Genomic DNA, 16,907 nt, shown 5'->3' with positions numbered 1-16,907 from the left:
TACCTGAGCACCCTCTGGATAAAGTAGATCATTAAAAGGAAATCTGGGGTCAGGAGGTGGCACACCAGTAAAGTGCACATGTCACTATGATCAAGGAGCCAGGCTTGAACCTTCCTTCCCCACTGCCTGGGAGAATATTCACAAGCTGTGGAGCAGGCTGTAGATGTTACTCTCTCTCCATCTTTTTTTCTCTGCCTCAATCATAATTTAAAAAGAGGAAAATGGCTGCTGAGGACAGTGGATTCATTGTGTAGGCTCCCAGCCCCAGCAATTCCCAGTCAGGTGAGCAACTAAGTACCAAACTGTTTCCTCCCTTGTGCATGAAACCTGGCCTGTGGACATCATCTGCTTCTTCTTACTCTATTCAGCCTTGCTGGCCACACCAATTGTACCTGAATACTGGTCACTACGTTCTCCGGCTACCCACAGTGCCCTGGCTTTCTTTGCTCATCCCTGCTTATGTTGCTTCTGAAGAGGTAGTTGGAAGAGGGTCCAACTCAGGGAACTGCCTTCTCTCTAATCTTGCCTATACAGTATTCAATTCTCTTTATTCCTCTACATCAGTTATTCCCCCAATAAATGATGAGTCAAGTACCAATTATAACAGCCTTGGGCTGTTATTGATTTTGACTCAAAAAAGTTTCACTTTCTCCAAATAGGGAATTAAGTACAATTTTATTTGCCACAGTAGCTTTTGGCTAAGTATGAAAGAAATGAGCATAACTCCAAATTGTTTCCATGAGATTATATTTTAACATTGTTAGCAATTGTTTCTGACATTATCGCTACTGATTTAAATTACAGTTCAACAAACTACTGCCTATGATATCTATGACTTCTTCTAGCGTTTGCCATATCTATGACTAATATCACTGGCTACCCCACATGTTGTAGCAACAGAACAGAAATAGAGGCTTTAGGAGAAAAAAATAAAAGGCCCAGAAATGGAGTGGCATGCTGAATAGAGCCTTGGACTCTTTACACAAGGTCCCAAGTCTAACCCCCTGCATCTCGTGTGTTGAGTGATATTCTGGTCTCCTCTCTCCTCCTCTCAACAAGTCTTAAAATGAATCTTTAATTCAACTGTCTGAAGACTTACCTGAGACCCACAGACTCAGATGTGCTTTAATATCCACAGGTCAAAGATGTGGACAATATGTTGTCGAACTTGGAAAAATACCAGTCAAATCTGTCCCACTTATTTCACTTTCCAATTTTTTTTTTTTCACAGTACTACTCAACTCAGGTTGTGGTGATGTGAGGGAAAGAAATTGGAACTTCAGGCTAAAAGTTTGTTGAGCAGGTCAGGGTAGTATCTCCCTGGTACACTAGAGATGCCTTTTTATCACCACAGTGTGCAGAGTTACAGAAACATACCTGACCACAAGCACAACAAAGAACACACATCAATCACTTGAACTACTGATCTAAATGATCAGGTGGATCTCTAGCCACTTCATCTGTTCCCAAAGGGGCTTGAAGTGGGGCAAATGTTTATGATGATATAAGTGTGACCAAGGGCTAGCTAAAGAACTCACTGAGATAGTGTAGAACTTTGCCATGTGTGTGGCCCAGGTTTGAGTAAAAGATCTACCGTATTGAGAGAAAGCATCAAGGCTGTGGTATCATTCATTCTCTGCTTGTTTACCTCAAAATTAAAATAATCAACCAAACTGACATTCATATTAAACTATTTTATTGACAGCTTTCTGCCACAATAGCCTGCTTCACAAATGAGTTCAAGACAGACAGGAATAAAAAATGTCAAGTTAATACTCTTCACCCTCATCATCTCCATCAGCACTATCTGCTCCAATCTCCTCATAATCCTTCTCTAAGGCAGCCATGTCCTCTTGGGCCTCAGAAAACTCTCCCTCCTCCATGCCCTCACCGACATACCAATGGACAAATGCACGCTTTGCAAACATCAGGTCAAACTTGTGGTTCAGTCGGGCCCAGGCTTCAGCAATGGCTGTGGTGTTACTCAGCAAGCACACAGACCGCTGGACCTTGGCCAAATCTCCACCAGGGACCACAGTGGGAGGCTGGTAATTAATGCCAACTTTGAAGCCAGTGGGGCACCAGTCCACAAACCGGATGATACGCTTGTTCTTAATGCTGGCAATGGCAGCACTGACATCTTTGGCGACCACGTCACCACGGTACAACAGGCAGCAGGCCATGTATTTACCATGGCGAGGGTCACATTTCACCATCTGGTTGTTTGGCTCAAAGCATGCCTTGGTGATTTCTGGAACTGAAAGTTCTTCATGGTATGCTTTCTCAGCAGATATTACAGGGGCATAGGTGGTTAAAGGGAAGTGGATGCGGGGATAGGGCACCAAGTTGGTCTGGAATTCTGCTAGGTCAACATTCAGGGCTCCATCAAACCTGAGGGAAGCAGTGATGGACGACGCTACCTGACTAATAAGGCGATTGAGGTGGATGTAGGTTGGTCGTTCAATGTCCAGATTTCTACAACAGATGTCATAGGTGGCTTCATTGTCTACCATGAAGTCACAGTCACAATGCTCCAGGGTGCTGTGAGTGGTGAGGATGGAGTTGTAGGGCTCCACGACAGCTGTGGACACCCGGGGAGATGGGTAGATGGAAAACTGGAGCTTGGACTTCTTGCCATAGTCGACAGAGAGACGCTCCATCAGGAGAGAGGTGAACCCAGAACCAGTTCCCCCACCAAAGCTGTGGGAAACCAGGAATCCCTGAAGACCTTCACACTTGTCGGCCTGCAAAATAAATTAAGTCTTGAAGGTATCTACAGTGACTTTTCTGAATCTCTGATTACAGTGGCCAAGTTTATAAAAGAAATATGAATAATGCTTGTAAAACAGTCAGGACTTTGAGGAATTTAAGTATTCAGAGAAACTTCACAATCAATTACTTGTTGGGGAAAATTCCACTAAAATGGCTATTTTATTTTTTATTAGTGATTTAATATTGATTTACAAAGTTATAGATAATGGGGTATAATTTCACACTGTTACCACCACCAGAGTTCCACACTCCCATTCCTTCCCCTGGAAACTGCATTAGTAATCCCAAGGTCACAGATATGGATTGGCCGATTTCCTTTTTTTTTTTTTTTTTTTTTGCCTCCAGGATTATCTCTGGGGCTTGGTTCTTTCTCTATGAATCCACAGTTTCTATGTTTTCTGGCTTTTAAAAAATATTTTGATATGAGAGAAGTTGAGAGGGGAAGGGAAGACAGAGGGGAATAAAGATAGATACCTGCCACCTAACTAACCATTTATGAAGTGACCTCGCTGCATGTGAGGAGCTAAAGGCTTAAACCAGGATCTTTGAGTGGGTGCTTGTGCTTTGCAATATGTGCACTTAAACTGGCGCACCACTGCCAGGCCCCCAATTGACTTAATTCTGTAACTAGCTGTACTTACACATATTTGCCCATTTTACTGTAGTCTTAACTTTTCTTTCTACATATATTACTATGTCCCAATGCCTTTCTTTTTTCCTCTTCTCTCTCTGGGCCCTGATGGAATTGGAGTTCTGAGCCCTCTGGTCATCTTCCCCTAATATTTCTCCCCCTCTGGGATTATACACCAATGTTCTTTATGGGGTATGGAAGGTGAATGTTCTGGCTTCTGTAATTGCTTCTCTGCTGGACATGGATGACGGCAGGTCAATCCATACCCCCAGTGAAAAAGGCTATTTAAAAAGTAAACTACCTTCATTTCTGAAATTAAAGGAATCACAAGATCTGTAATGACTGTATAGTTTAGTTTTGAAACAGAATAATCTTTGTTGCCTTGGTGTGACCACAGAGCAAGGGAAACTTATCAGTTGGAGTGTGACCAAGATAGCCTGCAACCACTGCCTCTGTGTAATGGATACTTCAGAAAGATTTATCAAACAGAAGGGAAAACACAAAGCAGAATTAGGTGTAATGCACCAAAGTAAAAGACTCAGGTTGGGGGGGCGAGTGTTTAGGTCCTGGAATGTGATAGTAGAGAAGGGTGGGGGTGGAGGGGGGTGTTAGATTATTATGTGGAAAACAGAAATGTTACCCATGTACAAACTACTATAGTTTACTGTCAACTGCAAACTATTAATCCCTCAGTAAAGAAAAAAGATTTGGTAACAAGTTTCTGAGCAGGAATATATCAGAACCATCAAGTTCCAATGGAATCAGGTACTGGAGTCAGGTCAGGTCTAGGTCTGGCTCCAGCAGGTTCCTTTCTGTGTGGTTTTAACAGTTAATTATTCAGTTTTATATATTTCACTAAATACTAACTTGAAACAGTGATCAGCACAGTAAGGAGTAGTTACCAGAAAGAAAGTTGATAAAAGTGATTATTACAATTCAAGACCCCCCCCCCAACACACACACACACACCTCACTGGGGTTTCCTACTTATATGGGAAGTGTTGGCTGACAAACTAGTATTCTATGAAAGGTTGCTAAAACATGGTATCTAACACTCACCTATCAAAAGGTGTTAAGATTTGTGGACATTCTCCACTGACCTCTGTGAGACCCATTTATAAACCATGATGGTTATTGTTCTTAAATGTCATTAAAATAAAACAAACAGAAAAGAGAAGCTGGTCTTGCTGCAAATAGTTGTGCCATAGCCCAAGAGTGTCTCGGCTGAGAGTCTAGATGTTCAGTGAGGGCCATCAGTGTGCGAAGAGTTCTTGTAGTTAGTCCCACGCCACATTGAGCAAGTGATGTTATCTTACCAGTTTCCGAATCTGATCGGAGACAGGGTCTATAACCTCCCTGCCCAAGCTGTAATGTCCACGAGCGTAGTTATTAGCAGCGTCTTCCTTGCCCGTGATGAGCTGATCAGGGTGGAATAGCTGGCAGTAGGGGCCACTGCGAATTTCATCTGCAAAGGGAAATCATAGCAGCCTCTCACCACTAGCCCTGTGTAAGACGACCCAGCCTTAAGGTGTCTGTGGAGTCCAAGGACACACCCCTGGGATCTCACCCAGGTTAGAGGCCAACTCACCAATGACTGTGGGTTCCAGGTCTACAAACACTGCCCTTGGTACACGCTTGCCAGTGCTAGTTTCACTAAAAAAGGTGCTGAAGGATTCATTTCCATCCCCAGTGGACCTGTCACTGGGCATCTGGCCATCAGGCTGGATGCCGTGTTCCAGGCAGTAGAGCTCCCAGCAGGCATTACCGATCTGGACACCAGCCTGGCCAATGTGGATAGAGATGCACTGACGCTGTGGGAGGAAGATGCCCATATATATTATATATATTTATCTATCTGATTGTTTTTTTAACCAAAGCACTGCTCAGTTCTGGTTTGTGGTGGGGGGGGGAGAAATTGAATCTGGAACATTGGAGCCTCAGGCATGAGAGTCCCTGCATAACCATTGTGCTATTTACCCCCTCTGCAGGTGAACTATTTATGAATGATTCAGGGTTCTGGTTGGTGTACCTGGTTGTGTGCAAAAATTAATGTGCAAAGAAACTGGCTATAGGGAAACATCACAAGTAGTAAAGCAAAGCTGTGTCTCTCTTTCCCTTTCGACCCATCCCTTCCTTCTCAATTTCTGTCTATCCTATCAAACAGAAGGGAAAAAAATGGTCACCAGCAGGAAAAGTGGATTCATGTAGGTAAGGAGATCAGCGACAACCCTGGTAGGGAAAAGAAAAAAAAAAGACTTCCAGGGTGGAGCTATGGTGGCCTATTCACAGAAAGTTGTCCCTTCACCAGAAAACAAATGTTGATATTATAACAAAATAACTAAACAAATTTCATCAGAGAACATCTGGGGTTTTTGGTAAAGAAAGGATCATTAATATTTGAAAGTCATTGATTGTGTGGACTCCAGGAGCAGGGGGAAGGGAGAAAAGGACATTAACAGAAATGCAGCATTGAGAGTGGGGATATATAGCATACTGGTTATGCAAAGAAACGTGGCTGAGGCTCTGAAGTCCCAGGTTTAATACCCTGTACCACTATAAACCAGTGATGAGCAGTGCTCTGGTATAAATAAATAAAATAAATAAATAAATAAATAAATAAATAAATAAATAAATAAATAAACGCAGCATTGCTTAGACATCAGCTACCATATTTGCATTTGCTTTAGATCCACCTGGTGGATATTAAAGGGCCTCCTGGAAACCATTCAGGAACCTAGTGGCTTAAGAGAGTTTAAGCTACTGTTTAGAGATATAGAAGCCACAATCTATTGTGTGAACCCCAGAGGGTCCATCCAGGAGCACTAGGGAAATGATTTTTCTTCCTTCATGGCAGCCAAGAAGCTTACCAAAGTCTAAGTTGTCCCAAATGGCATAGAAACCCTGGTGAATGGGATCAGACCACCCCGCAAGGAGGAAAGTGACTTTTACTTCAAAGCAGAGTTCCCACTTTTAGGAATCAATCTGGAAATAGTAGGAGGTCTGTAATCCCCTCCCCCTCCCCTGCCCCTGACAGACTGTTTAAGGGACACCAGGTGTCATAATACTGCAGCACTATGTCATCCCCTTTGCAGCTCAAATATAAGGCAGAACCCAGCACCATTTGCTGGCCAACAACAGAAACCAAACATGTGTAAAACTAGGAAAATGCGGGTGCTGCAAAACCAAGAAATTTAATGATACACTTACAGAAGAGCTATCAGCAGAGGAAGAATTTAGCAACTGCATTGTCAGGAAATTTGAAATAACAGATTAAGAAGGAAACCTGTGACTTTAAAGTGTCCCTTGATAGTAAAATGGAAAACTTGAAAACAGTTATAGGGGATGAAGGACACTTTGTATACATTCCACTCTCAAGTAACAAGTAAAGGAATTAGACTTACCCACATAGAACAGACAATATCAGAAATAGAAGACAGGGAGTCGGGCGGTAGCACAGCGGGTTAAGCGCAGGTGGTGCAAAGCACAAGGATGGGCATTAAGGATGCGGGTTCGAGCCCCTGCTCCCCACCTGCAGGGGAGTCGCATTACAGGCGGTGAAACAGGTCTTCAGGTGTCTTTCTCTCCCCGTCTTCCCCTCCTCTCTCCATTTCTCTCTGTCCTATCCAACACCAACAACAACAATAAAAAAAACAAGGAAAACAGAAGGGAACAGATAAATAGTAAAAAAAAAAAAAAAGAAAAATAAAAAAGAAAAGAAAAGAAATAGACAAACTAGCTATACTCTTTGAATTCAAAGTAAGAGGAGAAAAATAACCTTTAGGAAAAATGAAGCAACTCTTTTAATTTTTTTTTTACATTTATTATCTATTCCCTTTTTTGTCCTTGTTTTACTGTTGTAGTTATTATTGGTGCCATCATTGTTGGATAGGACAGAGAGAAATGGAGAGAGGAGGGAAAGACAGAGAGGGGGAGAGAAAGATAGACACCTGCAGACCTGATTCACCACCAGTGAAGTGACTCGTCTGCAGGAGGGGAGCTGGGGGCTTGAACCGGGATCCTTACACCAGTCCTTGTCCTTTGTGCCACATGTGTTTAACATGCTGTGCTACTGCCCGACTCCCATGAAGCAACTCTTCAAGAGGATTAAAGACTCTATTATGAAAGTAATATCAGGATTATGAGTGTCTCAGAAGGAAAGGATAAAAAGGAAGGGAGCAAAGACTACATTCAAGGAAAAGATAACAGAACATTTCCAAATGTGTGATTTGGTCAGAAGGCAGAAGTTCAGGAAGGAGACAGAACTCTCAAATTTCTAAACCCAAATAGGATTACATTAAGAAACATCACTGTGAAATTATATAAAGTAAAAGAATAAAGTGATTCACACACACACATACACACACACACACACACACACACACACACTGTAGTCAGATTCACAGAAGATTTTCCTGCAGGAACCATGGAGGCCAGGAGAGAGAAGTGGTATATTCAAGGTTTTTAAACAATAGGGTATGAAGAACACTTTGAATTCCTTCCAGTATCAAATAGCAAGTAAAGTAAGTAGACTCAGCCATGTATAAGAGAGCATCAGAAACAGAAGACAAACTGGCTACACTCTCTAAAAATGTGCCAGTCTCACACATTTTATGCTAGAAGACTATCATTCAAATATGCAAGAGCAATCAAAACAGTGCCAGACATACAAAAACAAAAGGAGTTTGCCATCGCCAGACTTGCTTTGCAAGAGTTACTGAAAGTAATGTCACAAAGAAATAAAAAAGGAACATTGAACACTCAACAAAGTGATACATAGTAAAACAGATCATAGAGCACAGCCATAAAAATATGAGACATCAAGGACTGGGGTGGTGGTGCACTTGGTTGAGTGCACGTGTAAAATGGGCAAGGACCCAAGTTTTAGACACCGGTCCCCACCTTCAAGGGGAAAGCTTTGCAAGTGGTGAATCAGCATTACAGGTGTCTCTCCATCTCTCTCCCTCTCTATCTCCCCATTCCTCTCAATTTCTGGCTATCTCTATCCAATAAGTAAATAAAAGTAATTAAAAATTAAAATATAACCATTTACAAAAGATATGAAACAACTTTAAAATATGAAAGAAGTGGTAATGGATAAATCTTGCTAGTGAAAAGAACAATGAGAAAAGAACAGTTTTTCAAAACATTCTTTTAGGCTGAGAAGACAGCATAATGGTTATGCAAGAAACTTTCATGCTTTTTAAAGTTTTTTTAAATATATTTTTTATATTTATTTTTATTTATTTATTTCCTTTTGTTGCCCTTGTTTTATTGTTGTAGTTATTATTGTTGTCATTGTTGTTGGATAGGAAAAGAGAAATGGAGAGGGGAGGGGAAGACAGAGAGAGGGAGAGAAAGACACCTGCAGACCTGTTTCACCACTTGTGAAGTGACACCACTGCAGGTGGGGAGCCAGGGCTTGAACCAGGATCTATGCGGGTCCTTGTGCTTAGCGCCACCTGCACTTAACCCGCTGCGCTACAGCCCGACTCCCTCATGCTTTTTTTTTTTTTTAAGAAAGGATTAATTAACAAAAAGAAAAAAAAAAAGAACATTAGTGGAAAACTAGTGAAATCCATAAAAAGCTTGGAGATTAGTTCATAGTTATGTATCATTGTCAATATTCCAATTTTGACAAATGTACCTGGCTAAGTCATATGTTAACACTTGGGGACACTGCATGAAGGATAGTAGTGGTTCTTTTGCAGCTTTTCTGTAATTCTTCAATCACTTCCAAATAAAATGTTTATTAAAAAAAAAAAACCTCAAAAAAAAAAGAAGAAACTTTCATGCCTGTAGCTCTAAAGTCCCAAATACAATTTCCAGCATCACTATAAGCCAGAGTTGAGCAGGACTCTGGTCTCTACTGTCTCTTTATATATTTCTCTCATAATAATTTTGTTTATTTTTTGAAGACTTAGGATTTCAGGTCCTGGTGCAAGATGGTGAAGGTGCACCTAGGTGGGGGGGGGGGGCAGGTTAGAGTGTTTTGCAGAGAACTGAGAAATTTTACAAATGTACCAAAAACTGTATTTACTGTTCATGAGTTAGGTGGTAGAACAGCAGGTTTAGGGCACATGGCACAAAGCATAAGGACTGGCCTAAGGATTCCAGTTCGAGCCCCCAGATCCCCACCTGTAGGGGAGTTGCTTCATAGGCAGTGAAGCAGGTGTGCAGGTGTCTATCTTTCTCTCCCTGTCTTCCCTTCCTCTCTCCATTTCTCTCTGTTCTATCTAACAATGATGACATCAATAACAATCATAACCACAACAATAAAAATCAAGGGCAACAGAAGGGAAAATAAATAAATGAAAACCTCTTAGATGTATTTACATTAAACCTATGTAATACTTTCATGTATAATGCATTCACGCACATACAGTTCTCTATGTCTTTTTAAATGAAGTAATTATCTCTAGTATGTTTGAGTCTCTCCTACAACTCTGTTTTGTTTTTTAATTCCTTCTAGATGTAATACTTTGAGGTTATTTAATTTGATATATGTGTTCAAGGATTCTTATTACTGTTTACATCTATAGCCAAATTACCTACATTTCTAAACCAGATGACTTAGCTTATATGTTCAATATAAAGAACTGAAATACATGGACTTGTATAGGTTTAAAAAGTCAGATTTTGGCAAAATTATAGTGGTTATCCTTGAAGGGAGGTGGAGAGTGGTGAGAGTACTGAATGTGGTGGTTGGTGTGGTATGGAACTACACGCTTTTGTAATCTTATGATATTTTAAACCATTTAATGACTTATAAAAATTAAAAAAACAAATTAACCAAAAAGAAAAGAAATGACTCATACCTGACTAAGTAACCAGCTTTTTGTATAATTATCTTTCTGGAAGCCTCTCCTGCTCAAGGACTATTTCCCAAACATGTTTTGTGAAAGACAGTTCAGAGACATGCTTTGGGAATCCAGAGATATTAATGAACTGCTAGGTTAAGACTAGAGACCGCACCCTAGTTTTGTAGCTGCAATTGATATTCAGAGTAAGGCCTATACCATTTTACAAGGACAGAGTAGTAGCTCTCGCACCATTTCCCTCAGCATCTGGGAAAAAGCCTGGTGAGAGCGCCAATGCACGCAAAATTCCTCCTTCCAGCTTTCATTCATTCTGATAACTTTGTACCTTTTGAGTTCACCTGGTCTTTCTTTAGTCCTATTCTTGTAGAAGTACTTTTCCTTCTCTATTTAAAACTAGCTTGAATCAGCAAACTACAGTCAAATGATTTATTTAGAAAATGCCAGATAAGCAGAAGTTAGGTACATTCTAAATATTGGAAGCATATAACCTTGTGGAACACATCTTTTTAAACAGCATTTTCCTTTTACTACCAACACTCCTGAGGGAAGAGGAGTGTGTCACAAAGACTTTGCTGTTTCCTAGTAAAATACATATTTATCAGAGTGAAGAAATTGTACAGTTTTTTAGAGTTTAATAATACCAGGAAACTACTTTCCTTTTCTTGCTAAGCAAAGCCACCCATTAGTTACCAAAATCATTCCCAGTTAACAAAGAATGAACAGAAAACTTATATGTAAACACATGAAAAAAGGGGGGAAAAGGGTGCCGATTATAATTCATTATAAGCCATAAAAGATAATTTTAGACATTCAAATTATCACCAGCAAATATCCCATTGCATTTTTCCTTGAGCCAGAGGATTTCAAGCTTTCAAAAGTTGTGAAAAGGAAAGTAAAGAACTTTCCACACTAGCTAAGATTTCTTTTCTTTTTAAAAAATATTTATCCCCTTTTGTTGCCCTTGTTTTATTGTTGTAGTTATTATTGTCGTTCTTGATGTAATTGTTGTTGGATAGGACAGAGAAATGGAGAGAGGAGTGGAAGACAGAGAGGGAGAGTGAAAGATAGACACCTGCAGACCTGCTTTACCTCTTTTTTAATTTTTTTATTTATTTTTATTTTTTATATTTATTTTTTTATTCCCTTTTGTTGCCCTTGTTGTTTTATTGTTGTGGTTATTATTGTTGTTGTCGTTGTTGGATAGGACAGAGAGAAATGGAGAGAGGAGGGGAAGACAGAGAGGAGGAGAGAAAGATAGACACCTGCAGACCTGCTTCACCGCCTGTGAAGCGACTCCCCTGCAGGTGGGGAGCCGGGGTTCGAACCGGGATCCTTATGCCGGTCCTTGTGCTTTGCACCACCTGCGCTTAACCCGCTGCGCTACAGCCCGACTCCCCTGCTTTAACTCTTGTGAAGCAACTCCCCTGCAGGTGGGGGGGGCAGAAGAGTCAAACCAGGATCCTTATGCCGGTCCTTGTGTTTTGTAGCCACTTGCCCTTAACCCTCAGCACTACCTCCCAACTCCCTAGCTAAGCTTTCTAAGGGGCCATTACCATAACCTGAGGTAATGTCTCCAGTTATCACCACCTTTGAGTTTTGATCCTTCTTTCCACATCCACTTCCATAAAACAGACATGGTACTCTGACCAAGTCGGCAAACTCACTGTCACTGGTGTGCTCTTCCTTTCTCATTCAGACTGTATTTGTGTGTGTGTGTGTGTGTGTGTGTGTGTGTGTGTGTGTGTGTGTGTGTGTGTGTGTGTAGTGGGGGGTTATTCTAGTGAACCCATGCGTAGCAATAGCCCACTACTATATCATGCTCAATTTTAACTAGACTATTTCACAGCTCCAGAAAACTGGAGACAATTGGATATCTGTTTATGGCTGTCCCCAAGGCCAGGGTTATAAAATACCTGAAAGGGGTAGTCAGGCGATAATGCAGTGGGTTAAATGCATGTGGCACAAAGTGCAAAGACCAGTGTTAAGGATCCCCACCTGAAGAGGAGTCACTTCACAAGAGCTGAAGCAGGTCTGCAGGTGTCTGTCTTTCCCCCTCTCAGTCTTTCCCTCCTTTCTCCATTTCTCTGTCTTATCCATCAATAGCAACCACAATAAAACAGGTGCAACAAAAGGAAATAAATAAATACTAAAAACAAACAAACAAAAAACACCTGAATAGATCCTGTCGTAGAGACTAAGGGCTTCTTTGATTGAAGAAGAGCTTTCTGTGGTTCCCAACTTTCTTTTATCCTGCTGCAGTATAATCTGCATCTTACAAAGCCATGTGACTACAGCTCTGCTCTCCTGTGCTCCCCCCCCTGGAATTTAGGCAGGTAAGTGGCACAAGGTGGAGTCAGTATAGATCTAATTTAAAACCAGCAGTTGTCTCATCAAAAACAAATGAAGGGGGTCGGGAAGTAGCACACGTGTCACACAGCATGAGGGCCGGCATAAGGATCCTGGTTCAAGGCCCAGGCTCCCCACCTGTAGGGGAGTCCCTTCACAGGGAGTGAAGCAGGTCTGCAGGTGTCTTTCTCTCCCCTTCTGTCTTCCCATCAAATCCCCTTTTTTCTCTGTCCTATCCAATAACAAACAGGATTAACAATTAACAATAATAACCACAATGAGGCTACAACAACAAAGGCAACAGAAAGGGGGGAAAATGACCTCTAGGAGCGGTGGATTCATGGTACAGGTATTGAGTGATCCCCAGCAATAACCCTGGAGGCAAAAAACAATTAAATTAAAAAAAAGAAAGTTTTAATTTAACCAGGAGGCCTCATTAGGTCTGTTGTTTCTGCTCTCCTGCCCTTTTAAAGGTCTCAGTACTCCCTAACTTGCTCCATCTAGTATCTTTTGGTGAAAAGCACTCAAGTACTTTATTACAGTCAGAAATATTTTTGTAACTGTGTGCTAGTCTCTGAAGGAACAACAGATCAACTAATCACTGTTAATTGTTCTTCACTAGATATTTGTAAGCCCACTATTAAATCACCCATTAAAAAAGAATAGATACTGTTGTAATATTTGACACACAATTGTTTTAAAACATGGCTTACTTTTGGATACAAACTCAAAGACAGTTGTTTCCAATACCTCTGGGAAGCATACTCAAGTTGTATATAATTTCATGCTTCTTTAAAACCCAAGAGGTTGTCAGTCCTGGTCTACTCTGGTTTTATAGGAAACCATCATTTTTTTAAATTCTTACACATTTTATTGTGTCTAGTGATGTTAGAAAAATGCTTAGAATGACACAATAGGAAGCTGACTATATTCTTTCATGCGTCATAATGTCTCCTGAAGGATCTCACTAGACCAGAGATACTCAACCCTTAGCTTGCATTAGAACCACCCAGAACATTCTTAAAAACAGACTGCTGACAGAGAGCGGAACTTTTGCTTGTCTGATATCTTCAGAGTTGGTGAGGATTCTTCCCATCTTAGAAACATCTTCCAATTTCACCCAGATATAATATTCTAAGGGTAGAACAACACCTTCTTTTTGGATTCATTAAATCACACTATTTCTCACATACAGGAGATAGTTAATAAATAATTATTTTAAAAATTCTGGGATTAGCAGAGTCGCATAATATTTGGCTAATAGGGCTCTATGGGGCCTCAGTTAACAGTAAACTCAGCTACCAAAGAGAAGAGTCTAATTCCATCTGTTAGTTTTGTCATTTTTTTCTTTTCTTTTTTCGTTTTTCAATTTATTTTTTATTTAAGAAAGGATAAATTAACAAAACCACAGCTTTGCTATTTTTATGCAGTTGGGAGATTCTACTTTTGAATTTGAAAATAAACATTTTTCTTCAACAAAATGTTATTCAGGTGTATGTATGCATCAAATCCTAATTCCTTTCCTTTATGTGCAAGTAGCCAAAATAGGATAAGATCTAACAAATTGTTAAATCTAGGAGAAATCATATATTGAACTTTCCTTTAAATTCAATTAACTTGTATTTACATTGACTTTAATGCTTGTGAATATATGTGACTGGGAAGTTGTTCAGTGGTAAAGCTCATCCCTTACAAATGTGGCAGGTCTAGATTTCTATCCCTGAAGAACATAAAAAAGAAAACCAGATCATAAATGAATGCTACTATGGTCTTTCTCATAGAAATGTACAAAGACATCCCATCTTCAACAAGGCAGCTAAAACTAGACAAAAGTTGTTCCTTATAATGGAGGTGTCTTTTTTTTTTTAATTTCCCTAGCAGCTAAGGCAAAACTGGTTCATGTCTACCAAAACTGCTTCTTTCTTTCTGACACCCAACAGATTTACACTTCCTTCCCTTCCTTGTAGGTGTGGCTGTGTTCATAAAATTCTTGCCAAGAAATTCAGCTATGAAGGGTGTAAACTACAGCCACCTGGAGTGAGCACACACACACACACAAAAAAAAATTCCCACAGCATTCCTTGCTCAGAGCAGGACAGACAAGAAGATAGAAGGAACCTGTTCTTTGAATGACCCTATGGAACAGAATAATCCACACCCTCCACTATCTTTACTTCGGCAAGAAATAGACCTCTATTGAACTAACCTATTAAGATGGAGAGTTTTTTTTTTTTCTGTTGGAATTGCTTTTAGCTCTCCAACCAACATCCTAAATTAGTATTCTGTAGCTTATTCCTGTCATCATTAAGGAGCACATTTTGATAAAAGTATCACCTGCAACAATTTAGAAGTCAAACAACATAGGAATTCGTTTGCTAAAGTTATCCCTTATAAAGAGGAATTGGATTGTGATAGTTAATGACTGCCTTCACACAAGGATAATGAAAATGCAACTAGTATTGAGTAATTCTATTTTTCTTTTCCTTTATGATTTATTTATTGGTCAGAGAAAGAGAAGATCAGAGATTCACTACAGCAAATTTAGTGCTAAGGATTGAAGTCAGTAACTCCTGCTTCAGGTTCCAAGATCTATTTTTGTACCTCCTTCTTGGGAATGAGAATTTCTAAGTAGAGACAAAAGGAAAATAAATAAAGGGATTTTGCAATTTGTAAAAACTGATAGCCATCTGAACTTAGCAATAGAAAGACAGCTGGTTTAGATAAGTCAATTAAATAAAATGACTTGGGTCCACATGGTAGAAAGACTGGTAAAGCATACAAGTTACTAGGTTCAAGGACCCTACTTCAACTTCCAAATCTCCATCTGCATGTGGGAATTTTCAGGAACAGTGGGATAGGTTGCAAGACTCTCTCTCTCCTTATTTATCTTTGTCACTATTATAATTAAAAATAAAGTAAAATAAAATAAAATAAAATACCATGCAGTGGCTCAGTCAGTAAAGTGCACGTGTTACATAGTTCAAGGACCAGGGTCCCTGCCTTCAACGGGAAAGCTTTAGAAGCAGTCCTATAGGTGTCTCTCTATCTCTCTCTATCTTCCTTTTTCACATCGTTTCTCTGTCTCTAATATATATATTTAAATAATCTTGATATATAAGGTTTTTTTAAATGACTAATGAAAATGATGACTTTCTCATATAGACATCTAGCCCAAGCAATAATTCTGGTAGTAAAAATGACAAAAACAATTTTTGTAGTTACTGTTGTTATTGATGTCATTGTTGTTGGATAGGACAGAGAGAAATGGAGAGAGAAGGGGAATACAGAGAGAGGGAAAGAAAGACAGGCACCTGCAGACCTGCTTCACTGCCTGTGAAGCGACTCCCCCAAAGGTGGGGAGCTGGACCAGGATTCATCCTTTCATGCACTTGTCTTTTTTAAAACCTGGCTTAAATAGAAGGCTTCAGACCTAGACAAGTCACTGAAAGTTTAAATGAAGATTAGACAAGGCAACAGTTAATACCCTTCATAGGAGGAGTCCACTTGATGCAACTGAAGTTCTCCCCAAGCTCTAGATACAGGAGACTCAGCAGAGAGAGCCACCACCACCCCCTGCCACAGAACTCACAGGGGTGCTGGCCTTAGCATGCCAGAAGTATTAGCATCTCCTGTGGAAGCATAGGAGGTGTTCCAAGAGTCCCTCAGGACAGTGGGAAAGTAAGTCACTATGGCAGGAGGGGGAGGATCCTTAGTTTCTGTAAGTAAGTCCTTAGTGGCAGTAAGCCATGGGAGGGGTCCTTCTTGCTGGGATCTCCTGAGGCCCAGGAGGAGGCACTCAGGTGAACTTGTCTTGCCAGACCAGACAAGATGACAGCCTTGATGCAGGTCAAAGTGCAGCTGAAGTCCTGCCACCCCAGGGGCCCTGGAGCCAACCCCTGACCCAGCCCCTTCATATTTACCATGACTAGGACTTTATAGGTCTCAGTAGCTCTGGAGAAGGCAGGTGATGTTCTCCCACAGACAAGCTGCCACGGAATCTAGGAATAAATGCAACAGAGTAGCCCTGCCCCTCACTGGCTTATATAGTCTTCCTCATCTACCATAAGTGCAGAGAGCTGAAGCCAAACTCTTTAAAGGGGCCAGGAGAACTAGGAAGAGGAGACACCTGGGCCTGAGGATGGGCAGGATGAAAGAGAAGAGCCTAGAGGAGCATCTTCACTGACTTCAGTGAGGGGGGGCTGTGGTGGCAGGTAGGCAAAGTCTGGGGAGCTCAGGTGCCAGGTAAGGGCAGCTGCAACCACAGTCATCTCCCCTGCTGCTCCCCCCAAGGCTACTCCTGTCATGGTGACTGGGACCTGTGTGGCTGCTAGCCACCCCTG

At 40.8% G+C, this 16,907-nt stretch overlaps 1 protein-coding gene across 1 annotated transcript; it reads right to left on the bottom strand.

The window, feature by feature from the left end:
• Positions 1-1,733: 1,733 nt before the first annotated feature.
• LOC132538600 (tubulin alpha-1C chain-like) lies at positions 1,734-16,535 on the bottom strand. Its single transcript, XM_060191209.1, has 4 exons — positions 16,488-16,535; positions 4,992-5,214; positions 4,720-4,868; positions 1,734-2,744 (listed from the first exon to the last, which is right to left on the bottom strand). Exons 1-4 carry the CDS (start codon positions 16,488-16,490, stop codon positions 1,770-1,772), a joined length of 1,350 nt encoding a protein of 449 aa, XP_060047192.1. The 5' UTR covers positions 16,491-16,535; the 3' UTR covers positions 1,734-1,769.
• Between the last annotated feature and the right edge of the window lie 372 nt (positions 16,536-16,907).

Source organism: Erinaceus europaeus, chromosome 5, assembly GCF_950295315.1.
Source record: "Erinaceus europaeus chromosome 5, mEriEur2.1, whole genome shotgun sequence".
Classification (NCBI taxonomy): domain Eukaryota; kingdom Metazoa; phylum Chordata; class Mammalia; order Eulipotyphla; family Erinaceidae; genus Erinaceus; species Erinaceus europaeus.
Note: the sequence above shows the minus strand (reverse complement) of the source record. Positions and strands in the feature narration are given on the sequence as shown.

What these genes read in the sequence shown, in the direction of transcription:
- LOC132538600 (XM_060191209.1), bottom strand. An exon ending in CCTGGAACCCACAGTCATTG is followed by an intron (nt 4,869 to 4,991) that starts GTGAGTTGGCCT and finishes TTCCCTTTGCAG; the next exon opens with ATGAAATTCGCAGTGGCCCC. An exon ending in CCGATCAGATTCGGAAACTG is followed by an intron (nt 2,745 to 4,719) that starts GTAAGATAACAT and finishes TTTATTTTGCAG; the next exon opens with GCCGACAAGTGTGAAGGTCT.